We start from the raw sequence: 27,914 nt of genomic DNA on the forward strand, positions 1-27,914 counted from the left end.
TTTAATTAGATAAGACGTTGAAAAGGAAGAAATCTCTGAAAGGGTCCACAAGGAACACACAACAGGGCTCCCTGTCAAGAGGCAACTGGGCGCACTGGGAGTGGAATGCCTTTCTCTCTATACCTTTTCATGCTCTATAAATCTTATTACTGTTTTACTTACTATAACGTAAAGTAAATAAGCCAAGGATTAATAAAAGGCACTAACCTATTTTGAATTAACTCACCAATTCCAATTGTAGGGATAGATCAATGCAGCAGTATGGTTTTACATCAGTGCTAATTAAAGGAAAAACATGCAAATAGCCCATGGACATCAGAGGGTTTCAATAAACTCTGATGGAGCCTTTGGAACACTGCCTATGTGATGAGAAAAACTTATGCTCATATCACAAAATCTCTATGGTACTGTGGGGAAAAATGCAGGGTGTAGGAAAATACATATAGGAAAGTCTTATTTACATAAGCTGTAGATGTATATGCACATTCATATAACAATACGTGTAACAATATGAATGTACATTTACAGAAAGAAAAAGCAGAGAAAGGTAGAGAAAAGTTACCACGCCCTTGACCTAGGGCATCCTCTGGGGACGGGAGTACAGCAGAGAGCTTTGGACGGGGACGGTCACTTGTGCCTGTGTTACCTTTGTACTCTGATCTTTTATGAGAAACAAGCATTAATGTATTTCTCACCGAGAGGAAATTAGAGACCTCCAGGTATTAGTCTGTGGGGCTGTCATAACAAAGCACCCCAGATGAGGCGGCTGCAACACAGAAAGGATTTCCCTGCATTTCTGGAGGCTGGACATCCCACATCAGGGTGTTGGCAGAGCTGGTTTCTTCTCAGGCATCTCTCTCCTCGGCTGGTGGATGGCTGCCTTCTCGAGGTGTCCTCGCATGGCCTTTGTTCCCTGCGCATGCATCCCCGGCATCTCTTCCACCCGTCAGGAGGGTACTCGCCAGGTCAGATTAGGGCCCACCCTAGCCCTGGTGTTTAACCTTACTTACCTCTTTAAAGATGTATTTTCAAATACAGTCACGTTTCAAGGCACTAGGGGTTAGGACTTCAACATACGCACTTTAGGGGACATATTTGGTTCATAACACACACCTCCCCAAAAATAGAGTATTCTAAACTGTAGGAACAACATGTGCCAGGGCAGGAGGGGTGAGAATGCAGTATTTGGGGCCTGCGAGACGGTAGACTGTGCCCGGAAAAGAAGCAAGAGGTGAAAGGAGGTGGTAAGGTAGCATGAAGCCTTAGCCTGTTTCCTGCTCTCCCCCTGCCACCCACAGCAAAACGCAGCTCTCTGTCCATGGACAAGTGTAGTTTTTGACAGTGTACATATTTGGTCACCTATGCAGATGAGCTGTTGCTAACCAGCCATCCCTGTGCTTCTGCGACAGGGTCTCTTACATCTGGGTTTCCCCAAATGTAAGAGAAACCAGACGGTGCCTGGATAATATGCAGGTCTCTGTGCCACTTACCTTGGGTGCAGTGCCCCATCCTAACCTGCAGATCATGTTCTGGTCCAAATTAATGTGGCATGGAAACCATGTGATTAGTGTGCAGAGATCCCCACTAGTTTGGATGTCATGATGTCACGTGAGCTTGTGATGTCAAGTTACCCCAGCACAGTTTTGTGCCACCAGGTGGAGGGAGCACACTGCAGCCCTCACCTCCCTTCGGGGTTCTGGGCTTCTCCTCAGGTGAGAGCACATGTCCCCTCCCATCTCACTAGCCATGTGTGTGCAAGCACCCTGAGATGTGGAATTGGGCTATTAACTATTAAAATCTCTGAGGAGTCCTGGGAGAAAGACACCCCCTGTAATTTTAACTAGACAGTGCCCCGTCTCCTGGGTCACACAGAACTTTGATGAAATATAGAGAATGCTTATGATTCAGCCAACAGATCTTGAGCACCTGCTGTCCAAATCCACAGACCCCCTTGCTTTTATACCTACCATGGCCCCACCTGCCCTCACTCCTGCGGGGGGTGGGAGAGGTCTTCTCCATCTGGGCTGCCCTGCCCACGTGCCCTGGCTCCCTGCTCTCTTGCCTCCTCAGGAGCTGCCATTGCACGTCATCCCTGCTCCACCCATATCTTCACCCTTCCTGTCAGCATTTAAATGAGACTCTGGATCTTATAAAATAAAATAAAATAACTAAAAAAATCTTCCTTTGATCCCACTTTCCAGCTCTTTCTCTCTTGCTCTTTCCTGCCAACTTTCTCAGAAAAGCTGTTTACACTTCTTACTGCCTCTTCTACTCATTAACTCCCACTCTTCTCCACTCTCACCCCACCCACACTCGACCTGGCAGAGAACTACCCACCCCATGGAGCTCAGCTTAAACACCAGCCATCAGAGGCAGCCCCCTCAGCCCCACAGGCCAGGTCAGGAGCTCTATACCCAGAGAACCCCATCCCCCAGCACAACTCCAAGTGAAAGATCAGCTGATGCATAGCAGACTGTATTCATGTCATGAGGCAGACTGTGTGCTCCATGAGGGCATGGACTGTCGACCCCACTGCCCACCTAGCCCATGCCATTCACATAGCAGGTACTCAATGCATGTTTGCTGAAATCACTAAAAGGTTGAATGCTAGGCACTGTGTTAAGCTACGGACATTAAAATAATACTTACAGAGGGACTACTGATGTCTGACACTAAGTGCACTCATTTAATTCTCATAATGACCTATGAGGTAAGCATTCTTATTGCCATTTTACAGATGAGGAAACTGAGGCCCAGAGCAGCTAAGCCACCTGCCATGGCTACACAGCTAGGGAAGAAGAGAGTCTGGACCTAGGCAGGCTCCAGAGCCCATGCTGTCACCAGTAGACCACCCTTCCTTTCAGGTCAGGTGTCCCTGTCACCTCTCTCTGTTATGCAGCAGAGGCCAGGAGCAAGCCCTGCCCTTACCAAACTTCCACTAAAGACCCCAATATGAGGTCCCATAAACCAGGCCAGGTGCTGATCGGCTCTCAACAAAAGCAAACAAAATGGACAAGCCTGCAGGTGATAACTTTGTATCAAGTGGCACCTGCCAGTAGCCTCATGTGGGTCCTTGCTAGGTTTACAGTCCCTGGAAGTGTAGCTAGAGTCTGTGGGGATTGGAACCCACCCTTTCATGGAGCACATAGTGCCAGTCCTGAGGCTTCATGAGGGAGGCAGCATTATCTCCATCTCCCGATGACCAAGCCTGAAGGCCTTGCTGCAGTCACGCAGCTAGGCGGGGTGGTGAGCCCCGGGCTGTCTGACTCCAAGTCCCATGCCTCCTTCCTGCTCTCAAACCACCCCACGGGGACAGAAGCCTGAAGAGCCTGCCTGTAAAAAACACACACCTGCTACTTCTTAGGGGGCCCACTTAGCATTCTGGCATTGACACCAAGTCAAACAAGATAGATGAGGGGTTTAAATCGACCACCGCCCCCAGGGAGGAGAGTGTGGCTGGACCACATGCTAACTACAGCTGCATTCGCTTCTTTGGAATTACATATGCACCATCTCTTGACACCCTCTGTGGCGGCACTCCGACCGATAAGAACATGCTTTCTAATAAGAAATACACAGTGATACAATAGAGTGTGGCAGCTGCTCACCACATGTACCTGTTAAATATGTGAAATGTGACTGGTCCAAATTGAAATGTGCTTAACTATAAAATACACACTGTTTTCAAAGACTCAACATGAAAAAAAAATGTGAGTTATCTCATTAAGAATTTTGATGATGATTACATGCTGGAATAACTATTTTGAATCTACTGGATTAAATAAAAGACATCACTGAGATTAATTTCACTTGTTCTGTGGAGGCACCCAGCTGGCTCGGTCAGGAGGGTTTGGGACTCTTGGTCTCAGGGTTGTGAGTCTGAGCCCCATACTGGGAGGAGACATTACATACATACATACATACATAATTTAAACTTTGATGAAAAATAAAATAATTTAAACTTTGATGAATTTTCTACATCTGAAACCAGTTTTTACCAGATAAGTTAACAAACTAGAATTTAAATAAAAACTTGAGAAGAAAAAAGGAATTCACCTGTCCCATTTTACTTTTTATAATGTGGCCACTAGAAAATCTGAAGTAAGTTCTGTGGTTTGCCTTTGTGGCTCACTTTATATTTCTACTGGGCAGCGAAGCTCTAAAACCTGAGTGCCTTGAGGCTGCGGTGGCCCTTCAATCAGCAGAGCTGTCGATGTTCATGAACAACGGGATGAAGTGGCAAGTGGAGAATGTTTGTGAAAATACCCGGCGGAGTGTCAGGGAGGGTGACAGGCTGAGGTTTTCAGTGATGAATCCTGAGAAGTTGTGTAGAGACCTTAGCAATGGCTAATCCCGTACGGCTTTAGCAAGAGCAAACCCTCCACCCTGTGCCCATGTGCAGAGACAACGTTCACAGATGATCAGAGTCAGATCTGGAAGCCTGCTGTGAGGTGTAGACCGCGGCCCCCCTCCTCGCGCTGAACTCCGATGTTACATTGTGGCTGTTGATGGTGTGTTGTTTCCCTTGCTCCACAGGAGGATGCAGATGTGGAGTGGAAATTTGCCCGGGCGAAGCTCTGGCTGTCCTATTTTGATGAAGGAAGAACCCTTCCTGCTCCTTTCAATCTAGTGCCCAGTCCCAAATCATTTTATTATCTCATAATGAGAATCAAGATGTGCCTCATAAAACTCTGTAAATCTAAGGCCAAAAGCTGTGAAAATGACCTTGAAATGGGCATGCTGAATTCCAAGTTCAGGGTAGGTAGCATGGGGTTTGTGGGGCAAGAAAAGGCAGCAGGAGGGAAGGAGGGGGGAAGTGTGCTTGCCGAAGATGATACAAGGGAAGTCAGTGAGGGGCCCCTGCTTTTCAGAATCTGGGGGCACGTCAGCAAAGCTGCAGCCCCCCAGCAGAGGCTGCCTGTGGGAGCTGCCCTTCTCCCCACAGTTCCTGGTTGGGGCCAGAGCAGGCCACCAGGCTGAGCCATGCCCCCACAGAGGCATTCCTTGAGTCCCAAAGAGGAATCGGTGTTCCCAGAAAGTATCTGGAGGATGATCACTGGGAGAAAAGTTCCCTGCCCATTATCTCCCCTTCCTAGAGATTCTCAAGGTTTACTAGCATATTAAAATCTCTGAGGAGTCCTGGGAGAAAGACACCCCCTGTAATTTTAACTCAGTGCTTCCCAAAGTTAACCAAATTATATTCTGTAACTCGTTGTCATCCTATAGATCTAAGGTCCCAAGAACAGTGTTCTAGGAACCCTAGCAGCAGTGGGTACATCAGCTTTGTGAGGGTCCTCTTTTTAAAGACAGTCCTATACGGGTACCATTCATATACGGGGGTCATATATGTTACTTGAACACATACCCATGTGTGTATGTACGCATGTAGTGTTTATTATGTATTTAGGGGTTTTTTTGTTTCCCCAGAAGACTCGCTACCAGGCTGGCATGAGGAATTCTGAAAACCTGACAGCAAATAACAGTTTCAGCAAGCCCACTCGATACCAGGTAACCACACCTTCCCAGGTATGGGCTGAAGTGGACTCATCCAGATGTGGATTTGGTGACATGGCACATGAACACAGAACACACACTTCATTTCTTCCTGCATTCAATAAATGCTTAACAAGTAACAACTATATGCCAGGCATTGCACCACTCACTAGGGATGCAGACGGTTCCTATCTATTAGGGCACCTCCAGGCCAGTGAGAGAGACAGACAAGGAGCAAGTAAACACACAAATACACAACCTCAAATTGATAAAAGTAGAAAGAGGAAAACAATAGACTGCAAAAATGGAGGAAGAGAGGGAGCACCTACTTAGGTGTGATCATCAGAGGAGGCATCTTCAAGCACAGGACAGTTAACTGAGATGTCAAAGAAGGAGTGGCCACGTGGGGCCTCCCAGGCACAGGAAAGGCATCCATAAATGCCAGAGGGGAGAAGGTTGGCAGGTCTGGAGCAGTGGGAACTCAACAGGCAAGGGACGGTCATCTAGGAGCAAGAGAGCAAGACTTGGACTGGGGGGAGAGTAGGGTGATGGAGAAAAGCAGACAGAGTCAATATACATTCTAGACATAAAGGCAACGGCACATCATGCCTGTCTGCAGGGATGGGGTACCCGGCATCACCTCCAGGCGTCTGTCTTAAGCAACCAGGTGGACATGAGTGTCTTCACTAAACACCTGACCTAAGATCACCAGCCTTGTACATAAACCTTGGGAGACTTTATGCTTACAGCCCTTTGCTTTTGGAAATTAATGCCACATCTCTGTATCCCTTTGAGTCAGCCCATGAGCCAGTGATAAATGGTAACTACAGGTTATTGATTATAAAAGTACAGGACATTCGTTTCCTGCCTTCCCCTTCTTGACGATCAGCAATTCTAGCCATGCTGATCAGTTCTTATCAGGTGTAAATTTGCAGCTGTCCTGAGCATGCATGGGGCAGAGGTGCTGTGTCCCTGGTGCCACCACCTCAGAGGGAGCAATTAGACTTAGCATCTTCCTGACACAGGTCTCTAAATGTATCTCCACTCATATTTCAGAAGCCAGCTATGCAGGTAGGAGGATTTAAGTGCACAATTAAGACATGGTTCATCCCTCAAAATACTTAGAGTTTTATGAGATGACACAGGCTAAAAACTAGAAATGGACAAATCTTGTATCTAATCGTGTGCAAAATTGGGTCTGACCAGTTTGATCTGCTTTGAGTTATTTTATAGCACAAAGCCTTTGGTCAGTTGAAAGGTTTTTATTTCTCAGCTTTTCAGAGAAATGTATAGATTATCTGTGTCAACAAAAGAGAAAACCCTAATGGGGTAGGGTCAAATCTCTGATGGGTTGCAGGGAGAATCAGCTGCTGAGATAAAGGAAGACTGATTATGTGGTGAATGTCTTGTACCCAGAATGAATCCTTTATGAGCAAGACAGTTTTCAAAAGCAGCCTCGGGGTGATCCCATTTCTGTCTTCACTCATCACTGGCTGAATCCCTGCCGCCATCAACATCCCCAAGAGCTTCCCTCTGTGATTACAGAGATTGAGGTAGTAGTCGGCTTCAGGCTACTGATGACCTTGGGCAGCTTGCTCACCCTGTATTTTGTGAATCCACCAAGAAAAGCCTCTGGCTATTTATTCAAACAGTTGTCACAGGAAAGAAGAGATAGGTATCAGAGGGAAAGGGTGGAGAGGTGAGCAAAAAACAGAGAGCACTTTGCATTTGCACCTGTGCCCTGTGCTCAGCCCTGCAAGGTGAAGTCTGGGCATCTTCCTGAGCCATCATCGGCTCAGACAGGAGTGAAGCAAGAGATGGCATGGACAGCGGGTTGCCAGCTAGACACTAGCCCAGGTGTAATCTCACCATATGCAGGTGAGAGAAGCAGTAGCTTTAATATACCTCATTAAACAGAGGAGAAAACTGAGGCTCAGTGGTGAAGGTCCACAGCTGGTTGAACAACCTGACTCACAAGGGTACCCCTCTTTTACGACATCACACTTCCTAGGCACCCAAGCCTCACCGAGAACCTGTCCTACGAGCCAGAAAACCCTCTGAGCCTGCAGAGCATGAGGGGAGTGGACAAGGTACAGGAGGAGCTTTTAGAATGAAGGGTGGGGTAAGGGTCTGACAAAGCCTCTTTCATTTTCTTGGGCCCACTGGTGGCCTTCCAGATTGCACTGATTTCTTTCCAAAGCAACTTCCAAATGTGCAGAGATCAGAAGGAGCCTGACACGCGCACTTCCTCCTTCTTACCATCCTGGCTGCACCCAGAGCCGTCACCTCCCTGAGGACACGTACAGAACCATAGAACCCAACACTGTCACACTTGGGAGGAATTCTGTAGCATTCCCACTTGGACCAAAGCCCCATGGTTCATACACATGGAGTTTTTAAACTTGCTGCCTTCATGGCTCTTCAGTAGATCCACGTGATTTTTCAAACTTAGTGCTTGAGGTGTTTATTTTAGGCTTGTCAATCCTTTGACTTCTGGGGATTCTCTGTCTAAAGAGAAGGCAGTTCCCTCAGACCAGAGGGTCTCTGTGCTTTGCTTTAACTTAGGCATTTCCAAGGGGTCTGAATCTGTGGGTCACAAAACTGCTCCCTTGCTTTTATAACTTTTTATTTTTCAATCTGGGCTCATATTAAACTAAACAATGAAACAAAACCAAGATACTGGGGAGGGGGTCAAAGCACACCTCCCATCAAAGCTATTCTGTGACCTGATCCAAAATCCAGAATGCCTGTGTGCTGGGGCGTGTGCAGACTCATCTACTCCCACTGTGAGAGCTACATTTCCTTCTCTGGCAGAGCAAACAAGCTGCATCCCAAATGCACCACAGAATCCAGGCACGGTCCATAACTCATGCAGGCCCTGTCTGTGGTGCACTCTCTTCCCCAAGCCCAGTGGGGAGTCCTTCTATTCATGCTCTAGGTGGTCTTTTCTGTAGAGATCACAGCAAATAGGATAGACAACTCACCAATGCTAATTCCTTCTATTTTTGGTGTCTGGTGAACTCTCATTTAACAAATGGTGTGCCCCTGGGATCCATTTATGCCCTCTCTTTCACGTATCCACTGATTTCTGTTTCCTGGGGGGCAACACTGTTTCCCTCTAGGCTCTGTTTTGTTGACCATCTTCAATGCACCATATATGCCCTCTTTGTTTACACTTTTAGCTGCCCTGGCTGCACAGAGAGACACAGGTCTTCCACAGAAAGGCTTTCTATCTTCCCCCAGCACCAGCAGCATCCCTTAGCATGTGGGCAGGGGGAACTGTGTGGTTCCTTCCCTGGATCTCAGTGTCACAATCATTCTGATCCCTTGTGCATGTCATCCTCATCCCCTCAAGTATTAGTTCTTTGGCCTGAGTTATGTCACTACATGCACTCATCTCTAGTATCTGCTAAGGGCAGGAGGCCAAGGTAGGTGGAATCGGCACCTGACCAGAATATGTTAACTTGGGGAAAGTTTAGTATCTTCTGGAAGTGAAAGAACTCCATGGAAGATAGCAAGGAGACATCTCACACCCATCACAAAGGAACATTCTTTTACTCTGCCCACAGTGAATGAGGGGAGACTTTTCGTGCCCATCTTTTTTGAAAAGAGATATCTCCTATAGCATCTGAGCTAAAGAGAACTTGGGGCAGTTTCTAACCACTTCAGTATTTCTGGGGACAAGACTGGCATCTTACTCCTACATACCCCAGGCTACCTAACTGTACACACTAGCAGGGTAACCAGGTGCCATCAGGACACGAAGTCTCTAAGCGGGTGCCAGGTGGCCACACTATTCTCCTTTAAGGCATCTGTCACTCCTGAGAGTGAAGTAGGGGTGGGAGAAAGGGGAAAGGGTCACTGCTTGTCTGCAGTGCTCATGAGATTCCGCTTCCATATTAAGCCTCTATAATCCTAATGTGTGGTGAGGGGCTTAATAACAAACATTTGCTTCTCTCCCTCTGGAGCCTCAGATAAGCAAATCTTAGCTCAGGTTAGGCTTGCCAGCACTCAAGAATGGGCCGTGAGCACTCATGACAATGACATGCCAGTGACTGTCTTTCCCAAGGGTAACCATTTTTGAATTGAAATATCCTAAGGGGGTAACAACTGAACAAAGCCATCCATCCTCCAAAATCGAGCTGAGACTTCCTCCTGCATAGAAAACTGTCTTTTACGGGCACTGAGGTGGACACTTGACGGGATGAGCACTGGGTGTTTTTCTGTATGTTGGTAAATTGAACACCAATAAAAATTAATTAAAAAAAAAAAAAAGAAAACTGTCTTTTAAAGGACAAGTAGATACCTATAAGCAGCCCAACCCCCCTCTGACCAATGGGAACCAGCTTCCTGCATCTCATCCCCTAAAGCATCGTGCACATAACCTTTTCCTGAAGGTTAGAAGAAGCCCCAGCTTTGGTTTCCATTTTGGTTACATTTCAGATCTGTGTGACCTTGGAGAAATCACCTCACTCCGTGAGCCTCGGTTTCCTCAACTATGAATGCAGATGACCTCCCCAAGCTCACCAGGTTTCTGGGAGAATTTAACGAGGTCATTTTGTTAAGGAGGTTAACATGACTCCTGGTCTGGAAATATTCAATACATTTGTTTCTGTGTTTCTTTTTCACCCTTTCTTCCCAGCTCTCAGAGGGCCACTCCACACTGAAGGGGGCTTGTGAGTGGGGTCTCATCTACTCAAGACAAATGGAGTTTGAAGGGCATTAATAATTACGTGTATTAATAATGTGGAATCTTTTAAAATAACAGGTTGAGTTGTGTTGTGCTAAAACACAAGATGCACCTTAAGCCAGGAAGACGGTGATCGCTGCCATACCTGTAGAGGGTCTCCACTGAGCACCATCATAGGAAACTCTCCACTTCCAATCACCAGTTTATACTTTGACCCCATATGTACATTTTTCAACTGATGAATCAAGAAACTAAAGAACCCTTAATTCTTGCACTTTTCCTTAAAGAGCAACAAACTTTAACTAGATCCCCTTGACTTGTCTCAGCCTAAAAATTTGCAGAATACTTCTGAATTCTATATTCAAGAAGAATTTTAGGGGGGCCTGGGTGGCTTGGTCAGTTAGGCATCTGTCTCCAGCTCAGGTCATGACCCTGGCGTCCTGGGATCGAGCCCTTGCATCAGGTTTCTTGTTCAGCGGGGAGCCTACTTCTTTCTCTGCCTCTGTCTGCAGCTTCCTTTGCTTGTGCTCTCTCTCTGTCAAATAAATAAAATCTTTTTATTTTTTAAAGAGGGAGAATTTTAGATAGCTAGGTATCTGGGTTTTTTAGGTTTTGTGCTTTTTCCCCATGAGAACTGGCTCAGGATAAAGTTGATTTTGTTTGGGTTTTACAGTTCAAGGTGAAAGGAGCATTACTGAGTCCCAGGAAAGGCTTTATATACATTCTTGTAACTCGGGTAACCTGCCTTAGAGGCCAGAAGGATGTCAAGGAGAAATCTAGTAGATATGAAAACCTTAGCTCAGGTTAGGCTTCACTAAATCTAGCAGATATGCACTTGAACCGCTAATATGGCAAGATCCAGGCCTCTCTGACAGAGCAGCATGAAGGCAACTTGCTCACTAACTGTTCAGCCGAAATAAGATCATGATTCAAAGCACAGAGCCAAGGAGACCAGCTGCCCAAGGTCCAAGGAGGGGAGCAGGGGGCAGCAGTGGCCTACAGGTGACGTAGGGCTCACCGCAGAGAGCCTTTGCTAGGTTCAGTTAGAGCCCTGGACTCACAAAGCCTGGAGACACGGGAGAGGTGTGCTAGGGTCGTTCTTGGCCATTAAAGGCACTGACAGAGCCTGCAGCTGGTGCAAGAATGTGCTAAATCCTTCCCTGTGCCCCCAGCCACCCACTTCCCTTGGCTTACCAAAAGCTTTTTTTGAGCCCATGTAGTCAGAGAGAACTTAGCAATCTGCTTGACCACACACAGCACCACCAAGGACAGAATTCAGGTCCCTTCCATCTAGAAAGTGCTGCCTCTGTCCCCCGATTCCCCGGGTGTGAGCAGGTCACAGGAAGGGATGAGCACGGAGCAGGGAATCCCTCCCTCACTGCCAGATTCAGAAATCGCAGCTCTCTGAGTATTTCTACAACCTGTGATTGTCCAGCAGCCCTCCAGCAATTTGCCAGCAAAATCCCAAGTTCACCTCCTGCGGTCTTTCTCATGCTTGGCTCTGCTCTTGGTATCTCTTGTTTACTCCTACCTGCTCATTTGCTTAAAGAACCTCTATCTGCACAATACATGGGAGCCACAGGAAGTCCTTCCCCTCCACCGTGACTGGTGGCACAGAGTCAGGCTTTCAGGGAAGTGGTATGTTGGCAAAACCTTCTGAGGCCGGCCTGTATCTCTTGTTGCCTCTGGTAGAAAATTTCCAAGTCAAGTGGACTTACCCAGCCTGGTCCAGACTCTGTTCTAAACCCCAAGGAGAGGACAGAACTGGCTAAGGTCACAGAAAAGGTCAGGGTAGAGTCAGGCATAGGACCCTCAAGCAGCACCTGTGGATCTTAGATGATTCTCTCTCTCTCTCTCTCTCTCTCTCTCTCCCTCTCTCAACCCCTGCCTTGGCTTCCCACTGAGTGTCCTGTTCTTGCATCCCCAGGGCAGGATCATCCCGGCGCAGAGGTTAAACAGGGACAAGCCCAGGTCCCCCCACCAGGCGAGGCACCCTCAGAAGAGAGGCACCAGGCATGGGAGCACTCCCAGCTGCTGACCGGGTGCTCCGCAGGAGCTGGGCACCAGACATCCCCATGTGAGATGCTTCTGTCCTTGGCCAGGCTTGTCTGATCCCTTCCTTGTGTTCCCATTTCAGAAAATCATGAAGCGGCTCATAAAAAGATACGTCCTGAAGGCCCAGGTGGATAGAGAAAGTGATGAAGTCAATGAAGGTGAGCGATGGGTCCTTTTCCTACAGGTAGAGTGTGAGGTGCAGTCTTGCTCAGCTAAAATCGAGGTGGTATTGGCAGGACTGTGCTCCTGTCTGTAGGCCCCAAGGGTTGGGGGGTGCTCGTGTTCCTTGCTGGTTTGGGTGTAGGCTCAAGTAGGTTCCACGAGGCTGCTGTGGGATGGAGTTTTCTGTCCCCACAATGGCTGTTGGCTGTGGCCACCACCCCCACATCGGCTGCTGACAGCCCCCTCATCTCAGAGCCAGCACTCAGTCCCCAATCTCTTCTCTAGCTGCCACATTCCTTCCTCTTCTGTCTTCATGTCTCTCTGACCCTCTCATGCCTTCCTCTTTCACTTGTAAAGACTCATGATTAGACTGTATAATCCAAAAATAATCTCCCTATTTAAAGTTGGCTGATGAGCAACCTTAATTCCAACCTTAATTCCACTGGTAACCCTGGTTCCCTTTGCCATCTTAAGTGACTGTACTCAGACTGGATACCAGGGATTAGGACCTGGTCATTATCGGGGGTAGGGGTGGGGGTGGTAAAAATCCTACCTACTGCAACAATGGTGGCCTTGAGTCCACCTCATGACCCATGGGTACAGGACAGCCCAGAAGTCCTCATTCCCTGGGTGCACACACAGAAAGCTGTAAGCAGACAGGACTCCTTCAGATCCTGCCACCACCCTGTCTCACTTCCAGGCTCTCAGAACCTGACAGCCAGCAGTGCCTCTCTAAGCATTTCCCCCACCTCAGAATCCCTTGTTAAAAATGCACATCCCAGGCCACACCTAGGGGTGGCACCTGGGGGCTGTGCATTTTGATTAAAGCGCCAGGTCATCCAGATGCATACCAAGGTTTGCAGGCTACATTGCCTTCACTGCTTGGGTGATTTTCCAGTCCATTTTGAGCAGTTACTCTTAAGTAAAAAGCAAATTGCCTTATACCAGGTCATTAATCTTCATGAGACACACAGGACAAATATTTGCTACCTCAAAACAGCCTCCTCCATGAATGAAGGCACCAAGTGTCCCCCTGGCTCAGGCCCCAGGGGCCTCCTGGAAGAGCCTGGTCACTCAGTGACCCTCTGCTTCCTCCCAGAGCATCCAGCATGCAGCCTGAAGATGAGCAGTGGCTGGACTCACTCCTGGGCTGACATGTTCCAGGGGCCGAGCAGCAGCCATCCAGCCACCCCTATGGTTGGGTCTCGAATTTAACAATTCCAGTGGCCTGCCAGCCACCTCGAGCAGTGTGTCGCCGTGATTACAGATGGCTGGGTTGCCAGGCTTCATGCCACTAGAATTATGCCATGCAACTGGAGCTCACTAAAGCACTGATGAAAAGGAAACGGGGTGGATGCACGTGTCAAAACTGGCTAAAGTGTACCTTTAAGATCTCTGCATTTTCTGTACATGGCACATAAGAAAAAAATATACAGTAATAGCATGTTCCCAGGCACCAGGCTCCCATTTGAGGCATGTCCAATATCTATAATATCAGAAAAGAACATTTCTGAGTCCTCTTTATAGTTAATTTAGGGATTTCGACAGCCCAAGCCCAGGTGGATTTGTACCCCGTAGCTCACTGTGGAAACAAGTGCAAGTTCCCACCTGGTGGCCCCTTGCTGTGGAAGGAGAGTGGCCTCGGTGAGGCAGCGCTGCCCACGGGGTCTGGGCGGACCCTAGCTCTGTCAGGCCGCCTAGCTCGTGGCCACATGCACTGTGCTGAGCCAGGCCCTGCACACTTGGAGCTTCTCCTCTGCAGAGAGCAGTGACGGAGCAAAGCACAGAGCATTGCGACGATTATGTTCCAGTTACTGAGGGCTTTCCTGGGAGTCCTGAAATCTGCCTTTAGTGGCTCCAAAGCCAGCATGCTGTCATGGTAGGAGAGAGGTGCCAGGACTTCACAATCCTGACCCTGACTCCTCCGTCTGCCTGAGAGCCTTCACAGAGAGCTCCACCAGGATGGAAGGAGGAGGGTTTTAGATGGATGGACGTGTCCTTCAGTGGTAGGAGCCAGGGGGACCTAGGTCACAATGCTTTCCCCTCCTTGGGCTGGAGCAGCATCCTGACTGTGCTGGAAAGATGCCCGCCCCCAACGTACGGGGAGCAAGCCCTCTGTGCCTGCTCACACTCACCCAAAGCTCCTCTGTCCTTGCAGGTGAACTGAAGGAAATTAAGCAAGACATCTCCAGCCTGCGCTACGAGCTTCTGGAAGAGAAATCTCAAGCTACCGGTGAGCTCGCAGACCTGATCCAACAGCTCAGTGAGAAATTTGGCAAGAATTTAAACAAAGACCACCTGAGGGTAAACAAGGGCAAAGACATCTAGCAGCCCGCGTGGGCACCTGTGACTTCTACCAGCATTCCCAGGCCAGGAGGACCTCCTAGCCGCCAGCCCTGGCAGGGGACGGTCCTGGGCCCACGCCTCGAGGATACCAAGAGGACCCTCTGGCTCCGTCCGTCCGAAGCGGACATGCTGACAGGGGCAGCGTCGTGGACTGCTTTGACCCGGAACTGCTGTGAATCTGGGCTGTTAAGGAAGAAAGGCCAGCAAAGGGGTGGGGGGAAGGAATGCCCCGCGGACACGTGTGAGACCTTTGGTCCAGTAGCTGTGATGCACGTCCCTGTGGCCAGTGCAAGAAGAGGCCTTCTTGGGTGCACAGTCGTGCCCCCCCACTCCCACTCCCACCCCCACCCCCGCTGCACAAGGACCGCATCTCTGCATCCGAGGAAGACAAACCACCTCACCCCATGCCCCGCCCCCTCCTCACTCCCCGACCACCACCACACCCCCCCACACCCCCGCAGCCCACACACATCCAAACAGAACCGGGAGGTGACCTGTGATCTATTCTTAAGTGCCAGACGAGAACACAGATAGCCTAATAGCAAAATAATTTTATTTGTTTATAAAAAAAATTTAAAAAATCCTAAATCAAAAATTGTACTGTAGGTAGCACTGTTTAGAGAAAAACAACAAAATCCAAATGATGTATTTTTACCTTTATTAAGATTATCTTGTATTTACTATTTTTACCTAAAATGGAAAGAAAATAAAATTACCTCATAATATAGCCTGGGGATTGTATGTCAATGTGCCGCCCTCCTGCAGTCTGGTGGCCCGTCTGGTGGCCCGTCTGGAGGTGTCCTCAGAAGCCCATGGGCCAGCACTTCTCTGGGAGAGGAATGAGACAAGTGTGAGGGGGTCCCAACCCCCAAGATCATGCAACCGGGACCCCTCCCCTCCTGCCCTCCTCCTATCCTCAGACCTACTGAGCCCAACCCCATCAAAGTTATGAAGGAGGCCCAGAAAAGGGTGAGGGAAGCAAAAATCTCCTCCGGCCCACTTCATGCCCTCTCGCCCTATGTGGGAGGGGAAGGGGTGCAGGCAAAGCACCCCCCCCCCACGCCCATCTCTTTCTCAAGGAGCGACCTTGCGTGTGTGAGCCCGAGAGCGGCCGCCAGAGGGAGCCCCGGTCCCAAACAACACCGGTTCCAGAGCAGGTTGGAGGCACTGCTGTGGGATTCAGGGAGAGCCCCCGCCCCAAGAAGGCACTTACTAGTCACCCTAGCCACACTCGTGGAATGAGTACTTGCTGGGCACCAGGTCCGGTGCTGAAAGCTCTGCCCGCATCTGCCCACTGAAGCCTCACACTGCAACCCTGTGAAGAGAAAGCAGCTCAGAGTCACAAATCCATGTGCTCTGCAGACGCCCAGAGAGGGCAAAACATGGATGTGCGTGTATGTCTTACGCACACACATGCATGAGGGGGCTTGTGTTTCACAATACCCAGTGTATCTCCGGAAAGCAAACTTTTTTTTTTTTTTTTTTTTTTTTTTTTTTTTTTTTTTTTTTGCTTAACCCCGTTCTAAGAAAAGAGCAGATCAGATGGGAAAATAAACCAAAGTGAAGTCGGTTGGCACCACTGAGGCAGGGGGAGAGCCATGACAGAGGGGGAGCTGAGCCCTACCCGAAGTGCCACAGACACTCGGCCCGGTCAACTGTTGCCGTAAAGAATACAGGATCAGCTTTGCTAGATCTTCCCAATTTCTGGCGGGGGGGTTGGTCAGAGGAAAGCCCACATTTGTTGGGCCCCCAGCAGCCAGGGAAGGGAAGGCTAGGGAAGATGCCCTGAAGTGTGGCTTCATACCCGGGTGGTCTGGCACCACCACCCAGTGCTCCAACAAGAGAAAAAAGAGGAATGCCCCACAGGTGCCAGGGGCATACTGTATGCTCACAGTCTAGGAGCTTTTCACCTGGAATCCTTAGATGAATTTCAAAAAAACCCTGCAAATCCTCAAGTGCCCATCAGGTTGTGTACCTGTCTTTGTGACGGGACACTGTTCTGACTATTCCCAAATACTCATCCATGGCCCCCCAAGACTGCGGATGACGACAGGATTCATTCAGCAGATATTTACCGAATCCCTTGCGAAACACTGGGGATGAGACACATAAGCATCCAGAGGTGGGGGTGAGGGGACTTCCTTTTTAAGCTTGGACTCTGAATAAGAAAGCTGACGTGCTTTGTAAGAAGAGCAATTGATTTATCCAGGGGACAAATTACCAGCACTTCTGGAAGATTTCCTTTCAGATCCCTCACTTATCTCCATCAGAATGCTAATAAACGCTTCGAAGATGCATTATTCAGTTTCCCGATCTGCCTTCAACCAGAGGCAGGTGGCAACCCCGCTTTCAGATCCTGGGGTGCCCTATTCCTCTCAAACCTAAGCCTCACATTTTCCCTTTACGGGGATAAAGGAAAACAAGTCCCAATAAGTCATTAAAAACTGAAAAGGAAACCTAGCACCATCCGTCAGGCTTCAGAGGCCGTGCCTGGGAGGTAAAGGTGATCCAGGAGTGGGCTCACGGCTGCCAGAGAGAGGTGGTGCAGAGAGGGGCCTCGCTTTCATGGAAAGCTGTTGGAGAGGCATGGAACCGAGGGCTGGCAGGGCTATCAGCTGGAGCTGAGGCAAGAGCTAGTGATTTTCCAGGCACTGACGGCCTCCCTCCCTCACCCCATCTCCCTGGCTCCTGTTGCACTAACCAGGTGAGAGAAGCAGCCCTTGGAGAAACAAAGCAGGTGAGTGAAGAGTGGAGCAGGAGAGGGGCTCACAACAGAGGAGGAGAAAGAGCCCAAGCCCTCCCTGAAGAGTCCAGGGACCTCTGTCCTCAGGCTTGCCTGCTTCCCACAGCACCCCCTCATCCCCCAGCACAGGCTGCACAGCTGTCCTTGTGTAAGACTCTAACTTTCACATATTCGTGTAGCATCTCCCTGCCCTGCCTGCCAGCAGGAGGACCGTGGGGGCGGCTGAGCCTGTTTTGTTCCCACTGTTGGCTAGCACAGAACCAGACAGTAGCCCCCCAGGAAATCCTGGCCGAGCCCCAGTTTTCTACAATTCCTTCAGATGGCACCACTGGGCTCTGAAAATCTAGTGAGTTTGTAGGAAACACAAGCCTTCCCCTGCCACAGCTCTGTGCATGCCAGCAGAACCCTGCGGCCCCTTCCCTCCCGGCCACAGTATGGAAGGACCCCAGTTCCAGCACCTTCTATGCTCTGGAGCTGCCTCCCACCAGGCCTGGAGCACACAGCCACCAGGGGAACCACTGCTGAAACAGTCAGTTCTCCAGCGACTTGTCACCTTCTGATGGCTCCTAAGAGGACTCGACAAATCCTAGAGACACTTCTTGGACGAACACCCTCCCCCCAAGTTAGGCCCCAGCACAATTCCTAAAGGACACGGCAAGCCCTGCCCGCCTCCCCTGCTGTCCGCCAGTCACAGCGTCTCTCTCCCTCCCGCAGACCAGGAAGACAAAACACTGACCGACCAACAAGGGTGAGGGGACATTCCAGAACGCGAGGGCAACTGTGCAGAAGCTCCTCGAAGTGGGGAAGGCAGTGGGAGCCAGCTCCGGGCGGCCTACCCCCAGGAGGCCGAGACACCTTGCCCTGCAGAGTCTGGTTAAAAATAAGCAGCCCGGGGCCGCCACTCCTCAAAGGGCTCATTACGCCTTATGTCAAGTGTGAGTGTGTGAGTGTGAGGCTCGCAGAGGCTGACAGGAATTACAGTTTGATCCTCTGAGGCAGGGAGGTGACGCCCCGTTCTATGTTTATCCGCGTCTTCCCCTCATCCCTTGGAGAGTGAGTATGCCGGAGGGAAGGGCCTGCAGGAGACCAGGGCTGTAAATCAGCTCAGGCAGCAAAATCCCTGCTGCCTCTGGTCCAGGACGGGCAGGGGCCCAGGCTGACCCCCCTCACCCCGGGCCTTGGAAGCAGAGGCCACCTGAGCCGGCGCTGCCTGGAGGAGTCTCTGCCGACGCCTTGCCGGGGGTTTCTCCCCTCTGCTTCCCCACCGCAGTCAAGCAGCTGGGAAGCCCCCTCCTTTCAGGGAAGCAATGACACAGACACAGGAAAAGAATAACAGTGTCTGGGGCTTGGGTTTCCTGAGGCCGGAGTCTTTCAGGAAGGGAGAAGGCTGAGGGAAGAATCGCAGATTTGGGAAGAAGTGGTGTTTGAGGGGCACAGGGCTCTCTCCTGCCCAGAAAGGCCTCCCTGCAACGGGGGAAGAACAGGAAAGGAGGCTGGGTCCTGAGACATGACAGTCAAGGCAGTCTGGCCCTGCCTGTGGAGGAAAAGCATTCCACGCCCAGACATGAGGACCGCAACTGGGAGGCCTCCTCCTCGTCCAGCCCAGCCCGGGCTGCACCCCCATCCACATCCAGGGAGGCAGGAGGAGGAAGAAGGACCGCCACCCCCCCAACCCCCAACCCTGGCAAGGGCAAAGTGCACTCTCCTTAGGGTGCTGTTAAAAAGTGTGGATTCCATGTCCTCAGACTAAGAGCCCGCTGTGTCTGGACAGGGACACAGTGGCAGCCCTGCTGACTGAACAAAGAGGCTCGTGGGTCCTGTGGAGCTGACCCCACACAACTCAGGCCAATGCCCCCCCTGCCCCGGCAGTGCACTGATAAGGACAAGGCAGAAACAAGTCTATCCTGACACTTTCTGGTGTCTGAACACAGGTACAGGCCCCCACAGAGTGGACATTTCCAGCGTTGCCCCTTCAACCCGAACCCCAGCTGCACATGTGCACAGATCAAGCTGAGGGAAGGCAGGGCAGAGGGAGGGCAGAGGGGGAGCAGAGGGGGGTCAGCGGGCAGGTCCTGGGACGCATAGGCTTTGTGCTGCTCATGAACCCCATCTACAGGCACAGGCCAGCACCCAACCCCCACTTACCCATCCCAGAAAGGAACACGGCCCTATGCAGGGCCTTAACGCTCCTGCCCTGAAACGTATATACATGTGGATGGTGGGAAAGAGCAGCCCTTCTTTCCTGCCGGGGGCCGCTGAGCAGGGGAACAGGAATCTGAGACACCAGCAGACCCCCTCCTTACCTCTTAGATAGAGCCTGTCTGGGAAGGAAGCCAGACAGAGGTGAGGTGGGCAGGAGTGGGGAGAAGCAAAGGAGGGTGGGAGGGGAGAGGAGGAGGGAGACAGCAAGGAGTGAGGAGAGATCGGAGAAGGGAAGAGGCTGCACAGTCTCACCCGTGCCCACCCCTTTTTTAAGAATTTATTCATGAGACACACACAGAGAGAGAGGCAGAGACACAGGCAGAGGGAGAAGCAGGCTCCATGCAGGGAGCCCGACGTGGGACTCGATCCTGGGACCCCAGGGTCACTCCCTGAGCCGAAGGCAGTCTCTCAGCCTCTGAGCCCCCAGGTGCACACCCCCACACCCACCCCCCTGCACGTTTTCTCGCAGCTCTTCCTTGGAGCAGGGGTACTGTTCCAGAAGCCTTCTCAGCTCCACAGGCCCATAAACCCCCGCTGTCGATGAAGCCAGTGTGCAGGGGCTTTCTTGACATCCTTCACAGTCCTGGAGCCCTGAGGGATACAGGAATGACGTCAGGGCTTCCTTGCCCCACCCTCTCCCCTGGGGCTGTTGCTGTTTCTGTGGTTAGAGGAGCAGAGCCAAAAAGTGGAGGTTTGTCTTTCTGGAGAGTCAGTGAGGTTCTGACTAAAGGTGATGGCTTCGGGCCAGCAAAACTGACGAAGAGCAAATCTGCAAGACCCTGGACCGAGGGCCACTCACGGGCTCAGGGGACACGTGCCCCTCGGCATTGGAAGAAGAGCGTGCTCCTGGCTCTGAAGGATCCCGGACCGGCACCCTGGGCATCCCCGGGATGGACTGTGGCCCTGAAGGCCCCTCTCAGCAGCTGTGCCAGCAGCAAGCGGCGGGGAGTCACAGGGCCGGGACGCGGCAGCCAGTTGGGAACTAGACGTACCATTCTTTTTTTTTTTTTTTTTTTTTTTAGCCGTACCATTCTTGTGGGGAGCGGGGGTCACCCCTCAGAGATTCTAGAAATGATCAGGAGACACTTTGAGGAGGACCAGATTCTGCTGACAAGGCTCCTGCTACAAACAGAAAAAACAGAGCCTTATCTTGTAGGTGCAGGCGACGAAGCAGAGGATTCGAGTTACATAAACACAAACAGTATTAGATGGGGGGGCTTCTTCCGCCTTCCAGGAGCACCGAAGAAGCCAGGCTACTGAATGCTGAGAGGCCACGTCCCAGCAGCTATCCCCGAGTCTAGGGGCTTTAGGCCGGCGGTGCCGGGGGAGCAGCCCCGAGCTGGGGCAGTCCCGGACGGAGAGGGGAAGTAAGTCTTTGGGTCATTTCAGTGACAGAACAGAACGGAGCCCGGGGGGTTTCCTGCTCGGCTCCAATCAATCACAGGACAGACAACCCAGCCAAAGGAGCCTCTGGTGCTTTCCCGACCCACAGAACTAAAGCAGGGCCCCTCACAGCCTGTTGAGCCCTCCTGAAGGTGAACATTTCTCAGAGCCGAGCTGTTTTTTTTTTTTTTTTAGACACATCTTAACATAAAGACGCTGCGAGCATCATCACTGTCTGTCACCAACAGCGTGAACAGAATGTGTACTGTGCGCGTCCGCAAAGGCCGTGGGGGCTGGGGCTGGGGCCGGGCTGCTTCCCGTAACATTTCCCCTCAGCCGTGCCTGCTGAGTCCTGGGACTCCTGAACTTCCGTGTCCCCACGCACCAGCCCACTGAGGCTGCACAGACAGGACGGTATAGATCAGTATTCTGGGCACTGTAGACAGATCTTCAGTTCTTCTCCCAAAGGACAGAAATACCATTTTCCTGATTCTTAAAGGCCTCCCAGACTGCTCCTCTCTCTGCAGACACACGACATGAAAGATTCAGCCTGACTTGAAACATAAGAGACCTCTTCTGGAAAACAGCTTGTGGTCCAAGGCAAGAGCACAAATGTGAGAGGAACCCACGAAGCCTGTCAGTCCACACACAGCCCAGGTGTGCATCACCCACAGGGTCACAGGGCAGGAGCCCGTAGAACCGTGAAGAGACCCAAGGCGTCCCAAGCCCGAGGATGCCATCTGTCGCCCCTGGTACCCACCACACAGAGAGGAGGAGAGGGCCATGAAGGTGAGAAGGGACCCAGGCCCACGCCCCCAGCAAGAGGCGACAGGAGGCAAAGGCAGGCACGTGGCCACATGGGCCACCTGGCAGCAGCCCAGGCAGATGAAGAGGGCCAGCAGGTCTGCAGCTCCATGGACATGGAGCCCCTGGGAGCCCTGGGCAGGCCCTCCCCCAGAAAGAAGAGGCCAGAACCCATGTGAAAGAGGCAGCTTCTGTGTGATGACGTGTGACTTCACAGTAAAACGAAGAGAGAACTGCTTACCTGTTCTGAGGCCTGAGAGGCCTCAGAGTCTCCTCCAGCACCCAGGGGCCAAAACCACCATCAGCACGGAGTGGAGGAGCATGGGTCTGGGTGAGCTCCCCGAGTCACACCGCGGGCCTCCCAGCCCAGGATCTGGCCAGGCCGCAGGACAGGTGCCAGTAGCAGAGAGGGCAAGGGGTCACAGAGACGGGGGCAGGCCACTGTCCTGCTCCACAAGGTGTTTGGTGACCTCCTAAGAAACAAAGGAAAATGAGGTTTCCGTGGATAAAAACAGTGACCCCAACGTAACCTGCCCAAGGGTCCTCTACCCCTTGCTCACTCCCCGCCCATGCCCACCCTGGCTTGGTCACGCGACCCATGTGAACCAATGGGATGTGCACACGCACTCTGCTCCGGAGGCTTGATACGTACTTGCCCCCTGGGGCTTCTAGAAAGCCAAGGCTGTGTCCTGAAGAAGCCAGGCTACTGAATGCTGAGAGGCCACATGGAGAGGAACCCTGGAGCATGAGAAGCTTCTGGACTGTTCCAGCCTAGCCAAGCTCCCAGCTGAGTGCAGCCACAGAACACACTCGCTGGGTGAGGAAGAGCTGCCCAGCTGAGGACTGTCAACCACAGAATCATGGGAAGTCATGTTTGCAGGTGCATATTACCCGAGCTGTAGAGTAACAAAGGGACCGTAGGTGGTCCGGGAACTTTTCACACCATGTGCAGCCCAACCCCAGGAGAGGAGCCCGTGTAGTCACCCCTGGAGGGCAACCCCAGGAGGGTGACTGAACCCCAAGTGCCTCGATGCACAATGCCTTAGGAATGCACCTCTGCTAGTGTTAATCAAGCCACAGGCAGGGTTCCCAATGACCTGGACCAGCTTGGTTTCACCCAGAAAGAAACCCTGTGTCTGGGCACCAACAGAAACCTCCACAACAGAGGTGCCTGGGTAGCCCAGTCAGTGAACATCTGCTGTCAGCTCAGGTCATGACCCAGAGGTCCTGGGATCGAAACCCATGTCAGGCTCCCTGCTCAGCAGTCTTCTTTTCCCTCCCCCTCTGCCCCTCCCTTCACTCATGCTATGTCTCTCTCCCTCTCTCAAGTATAAAAGAAAGAAAGAAAGAAAGAAAGAAAGAAAGAAAGAAAGAAAGAAAGAAAGAAAGAAAGAAAGGAGGGAAGGAAGGAAGGAAGGAAGGAAGGAAGGAAGGAAGGAAGGAAAGAAGGGAAAAGAAAAGAGAGCCATCCAGCCCCAAAACCGCTCTGGCCTCTTTGGGGGAGGATGCTGCCAGTGGGTGCAGCCATCCTCTCTGCTCACACACGACGTGTCAAGCCCCGTGGCCTCCGGGGTGCTGGGAGACAGCAGGCTCGCTGGAGACAAAGGCTGCAAGCCTGGCAACAGTGAAGTGGATCAGTGAGATTTTAATAAGAGCAGTGGCCAACACGGAGGTGATGTCACAAAGCCGCCTGTGAATCACTGCCCGGCAGACAATGGGTTTCCAACCTCACAGGTGTCACAGCGCCTTCACGTCCTGACCTTTTTTAATTAAAATAACAACCTAGCAAAGTGATCTGAACAGAACTCATTATTGCTTTTGCAAAGAAAGAATTTAAGTAGTGTAGGAGTCCCAGTGAACTGGAAATTCAACCCCTGGGCCCCTGAGCACCATGACCCTGGCTGGCTGCTGGGTGGGTCCCTGTGAACACAGCTGAATGGGCGGTCAACCCTCGGGCGGGACACCAAGTGTGGGAGTGTGTGTGCCCTCCTGGAGGGCAGCCTGAAGGAGGAGGCATGCTCCTTGCAGAGTATTTCTCCCTATGGTCCTAGAACCTCCTGCCTCAGGAAGACAGCTGTCCTCCTGCCCTGGGACACTAATTAGTAATGCAGACCTACAGACTGGGAGCAGGGCCTAGGAATCTGTATCTGAGATGCTCCCAGGTGACTCCAGGGGTCAGCCCTATTCTAATGCTCTACACAGAGGTCCCTTCGCTACATGGGCATGGTCATCAGGTTTCTGGACTGGCAGGAGTGGAAATGGGCTGCAGCCTCAGGGTCCAGCGCTCTAGCGGACTCTGAGGTCTTCACCCAGACAGGGCCACCAATCGAGTTTTGGAAGGCTCTCTAGGATTTGGGCAGGAAGTACTGGGGAGACACCAAGAGAAAAGATGGTCAGGGTAAGAAGTTCAATCCTCTTCTACCCTATGCTGCCAACCCATTATTAAACACCGTCATTATGAAGCAAACTCTTAGGAAAAGGACAGGAAACACTAACAAGTGTTTAGGGTAATAACCTTCTGGGGCATCATGTCTCCTGCTTCCAGGACGTGAGGTCATGTCGTCCTTGCACTGGGTCTTGGGCACAGTCCCTCCCCACTCCCTCCTGGAGTCTCAGGACTCACCAGAGGTCAGGGAGCAGAGCCCTCCAGTAGACAACCTGCCAGGCTGAGACAACACACTTCCTGGGTGCCCGGGCGTCACACTTCCTCTGGGGGCTGCTCCTCCCCCAGGTTCCGCTGACGGAGACAGAGATGCGTGGGGAAAGTGCCCAGCAGGCTGTGCATGGGGTGGGCGTGGAGGTGTCCTCTTCCTCTGCCATAACAATTAAGGTCCTCATCCTTGAGACCCATCTTTTATTTCTTTTTTTAAAAGATTTTATTTATTTATTTGAGAAAGAGAGAGAGCGCCAGGAGCAGGGGGAGGTGCAGAGGGAGAAGCAGGCTCCCCGCTGAGCAGGGAGCCTGACGCAGGGCAGGACCCCAGGACCCTGAGATCACCACCTGAGCCGAAGGCAGACACCTAACCGACTGAGCCACTGGGCACCCCTCACCGTTTATTTCTGGCATCTTTTCCTTCTTTTTGTGATGGAACCGCAGTCACCTCCAGTCTGTATCGGGAGGAGGCGTGCTGCTTCGGCGCGCTCACAATTGGAGCCCGTAATCTGCTCCTTAATGATCAGCGTGGGTCCAGCTCCGCTCGCCAAGCCCCCTCCCGCCTCGGTTCCGTTTTCATCCTGGCGTCCCCAGTGGGGGGGACTCCTGAAAGGAGCCCAGCTGCTCTGCCATCTTTTCTCTTTCTTTCCAAATGGCCCCAACAGACCCCAAGGGTGGGCCTTGTCCTGGAGATTCCAAGTGGGGATCAAGGGCTTGGATGGCCAGAGACGCAGATTCCCAGAAAGGATGCTATTTGGGGAGCTTGGCCAGTGGAAAGGCGCAGCCTACTCGCTCTCCGGCTCAGCAGAGCCCAGCCAGGACCCTCCCGCCTGTGGAGGAGGAGAGACCTTCTCCCTGAAGCCAAAAACGGCGAGTGTTTCTGTTGCCCTGGCTGTGCTCTCAAGTGGGTGCAGGCAAGATGCAAAACTGTCGCTGATGACATCATTGTCGTGCCATCGTGAATCAGAGCTTCTGGTTCCAGGACTCCCGGCTGGGCCTACTCCCTCTCTCCAGCCGGTGGTTGCAGGGTCTGGGAGAAGGGGGCTCCCCAGGGGCTCAGGGAAGCTGCCAGAGGAGGAGCCCAGAGAGGGGAGCCCCCAGAGGGCAGAGAGATAAAAAAGCAAATTACTTTCGCTGTTTCACTTTATACTGTATTTTTTAAAAATTATTATTCTCATCACAAAAGTAAATGGTAGTCACTGGAGAAATTTTCAAAAACCTCCACACTCAGAAGCAATTAAAATTGTCTTTAATCTCACTGCACAGAGATGGTTTACGGGGCCGGCAGTGGCGGGGGGGGGGGGGGCGGGGGGCGCAGTATTTGTGGTTTTCTTTGCATATTTATATCCCTGTCCATCGGCAAGCTCACTCGGACAAGGGCTCTAACATGACTTTTCCTGTAGCCAGTCACCGGGAGGAGCCCCCGACCATTCTCCCAAGGGGGTTGAAATCCCAGCTCGGAGGCCCACACCCACCTTCCTCCGAGGCATGGTGCTCAACTCTGTGGGCTGCCGGTGGGTGTTCTGTCTTCCCCCCACAGCCCTCTCTGCACTGGCATCCACCAGGCACCTGCCGTCCTGTCTGCTTTCTAAAGGTCAGTCCTGGAGGGTGAGGTCACCTGGATCCTAACTCCCATCCCAGAGACCCCCTCAGACAACTCCACTCGGCTTGCATACCCTCCGTGGAGCACTGGCTCAGAACCCCTTCTTGTGTCTTCCAACGGCTTAGCCAACTGCGCCCTGGGTGCTCCCAGGCACACAGGGTGGGCTTGTAGGAGTTTCTCTGCCTTGTCACACCTGGTGCCGCTGGGGAGCCACCCATCCTCTGAAGGCTTCTGCCTCCCCAGGCTCAACCCCAGAAAGGCCTTAACTATCTCCTATACCCTGACCCGCAGAACTCTCCATGTCTCTGGCGTCCCTCTCAAGGCAGGGAGGTCTCCTTGTCCCCCAACCAGCCTCCCACAGCTCCCTGCCCTGAAAGCAGGAAGGTCTCCTGTAATGTCAGAGGTGGGAAAACATGCCCTTGCACAGGGCAACAACTGTATAAGATTGTGTATGCACCACACAAAGGTGCCCTGCTGAGTGGGGAGGGACCAACAGATATTAGCCCTTGTCAGGGCTAATGTCTGCCCTGACAAGGACAAAGGCACCTTGCTATGATTCACCCAAAGGTGCTTGTTTGTTCCAGGCACAGCCCTGTCCCTACTCACAATGTCTTGTTCCGAATCTCATGCTCAGACTTTAGAAATTTGAAAGCCAGTCATTTGACTCTTGTGAATTGAGTCCTGCACTGGTGTCCCTTCTCCGAGGCAGTTCATGTGGGCTGTCTGCCTGCTGCCGGTCTGCTAGGAAGCCTCACAGGTGCCAGGAGACGCCCGACAATATCACACACACCAACACACATGCACACCCACACACATACTCCCAGCTCCAAGGCTGGATTTGAATCTTTGGGTTTGGGGCCAGGACCTAAATTTAAGAGTCTCCCCCAGGTAGGCCTGAGAGGGTGGGGGAGAAGTACCATGAGGAGAAACTGAGACCCAGTCCCTGGAACACCCTGCCTCATAGCCCTCAGCTCCCCTTAGGGGTGGAAGCAGGGGAGGGGATGGTGCTGGCCATTGCCTTTCTTGCCTAGATGGTCGAATTCAGGGCCCTGCTGGGCTGGCTGGTGGATGGTCCTGTCTCAGAATACCCTTGATACCCACAAGCATCTACTTTTTTCCCCTATTTGGTTCCAGCTGAGAGGCTGAGAAAATCCACACAACGCCATTCCTGGGGGAGCGGCATCTTCTAGGCTTCCATAAAAAAGGGTCAGATGATCCAAGTCATTCACCTTACTTCTCTTGCCCCACAGAATGAGCCCATGGGCAGTCTCCTGGGGGGTGGGGGGGAGTGGCAGGAGCAGCCCCCTCCCCAGCAGTGTCGGGCCATGGAGCCCACGCGTACCTACCACCCTGGGGTACACCTTCCAGGATGGAGACCTCCAAAATCCTGGCTCAAAAACCCGACGCAGCAGAAGGACAGGTCGGATTTCTGTGGCCGCAGCACAAAATGGCAATGCTAATGTGGTTTCCAATTTAGGTTTTAAAATGCCACTTAAAGGACAGCTTCAGTTCTCTCACTTAAAACTTTTTTTAAATAATCACATTTCCTCATGAATCAGGCCGTGGGCATATCTGTCCTTCCTTCCCTGTCAGGAACTGACAGAGCAAAAGAGATATTTTCTCAGATTTGTTCATAACCAGTTGTTGCTTCTTTGACTGGGAGGACTTTCCTGCTCCTATCCCACATCCGTGGTCCCTTCTGTCCAGGGCCTCGTGACCCGTCAGGAGCCAGCTGTTCCCCTGTGGGAGTGGATGGCATCCCCAGGTGCAAAGGTGCCAG

At 51.7% G+C, this 27,914-nt stretch overlaps 1 protein-coding gene and 1 long non-coding RNA gene across 6 annotated transcripts in view; one reads left to right on the forward strand and one right to left on the reverse strand.

The window, feature by feature from the left end:
* Positions 1-15,469, forward strand: part of TRPC7 (transient receptor potential cation channel subfamily C member 7) — a 143,587-nt gene extending 128,118 nt beyond the window's left edge. For 3 of the 5 annotated variants that reach the window (XM_072728538.1, XM_072728539.1, XM_072728543.1), the window contains 4 exons: positions 4,537-4,758; positions 5,428-5,508; positions 12,321-12,396; positions 14,559-15,469. In XM_072728538.1, the coding sequence (XP_072584639.1) occupies positions 4,537-4,758; positions 5,428-5,508; positions 12,321-12,396; positions 14,559-14,728 (549 nt within the window). In that variant the 3' untranslated portion in view covers positions 14,729-15,469. The remainder of the gene's footprint in view (positions 1-4,536; positions 4,759-5,427; positions 5,509-12,320; positions 12,397-14,558) is intronic. The other 2 variants (XM_072728540.1, XM_072728542.1) reach the window with 2 other exon arrangements.
* LOC140594580 (uncharacterized) lies at positions 15,388-26,633 on the reverse strand. The gene is made up of 3 exons (XR_011995570.1): positions 22,120-26,633; positions 15,960-16,061; positions 15,388-15,574 (listed from the first exon to the last, which is right to left on the reverse strand). It is a non-coding gene; the product is annotated as an uncharacterized lncRNA (long non-coding RNA).
* Positions 26,634-27,914: the final 1,281 nt, after the last annotated feature.

This window comes from Vulpes vulpes, chromosome 12 (assembly GCF_048418805.1).
Source record: "Vulpes vulpes isolate BD-2025 chromosome 12, VulVul3, whole genome shotgun sequence".
NCBI lineage: Eukaryota > Metazoa > Chordata > Mammalia > Carnivora > Canidae > Vulpes > Vulpes vulpes.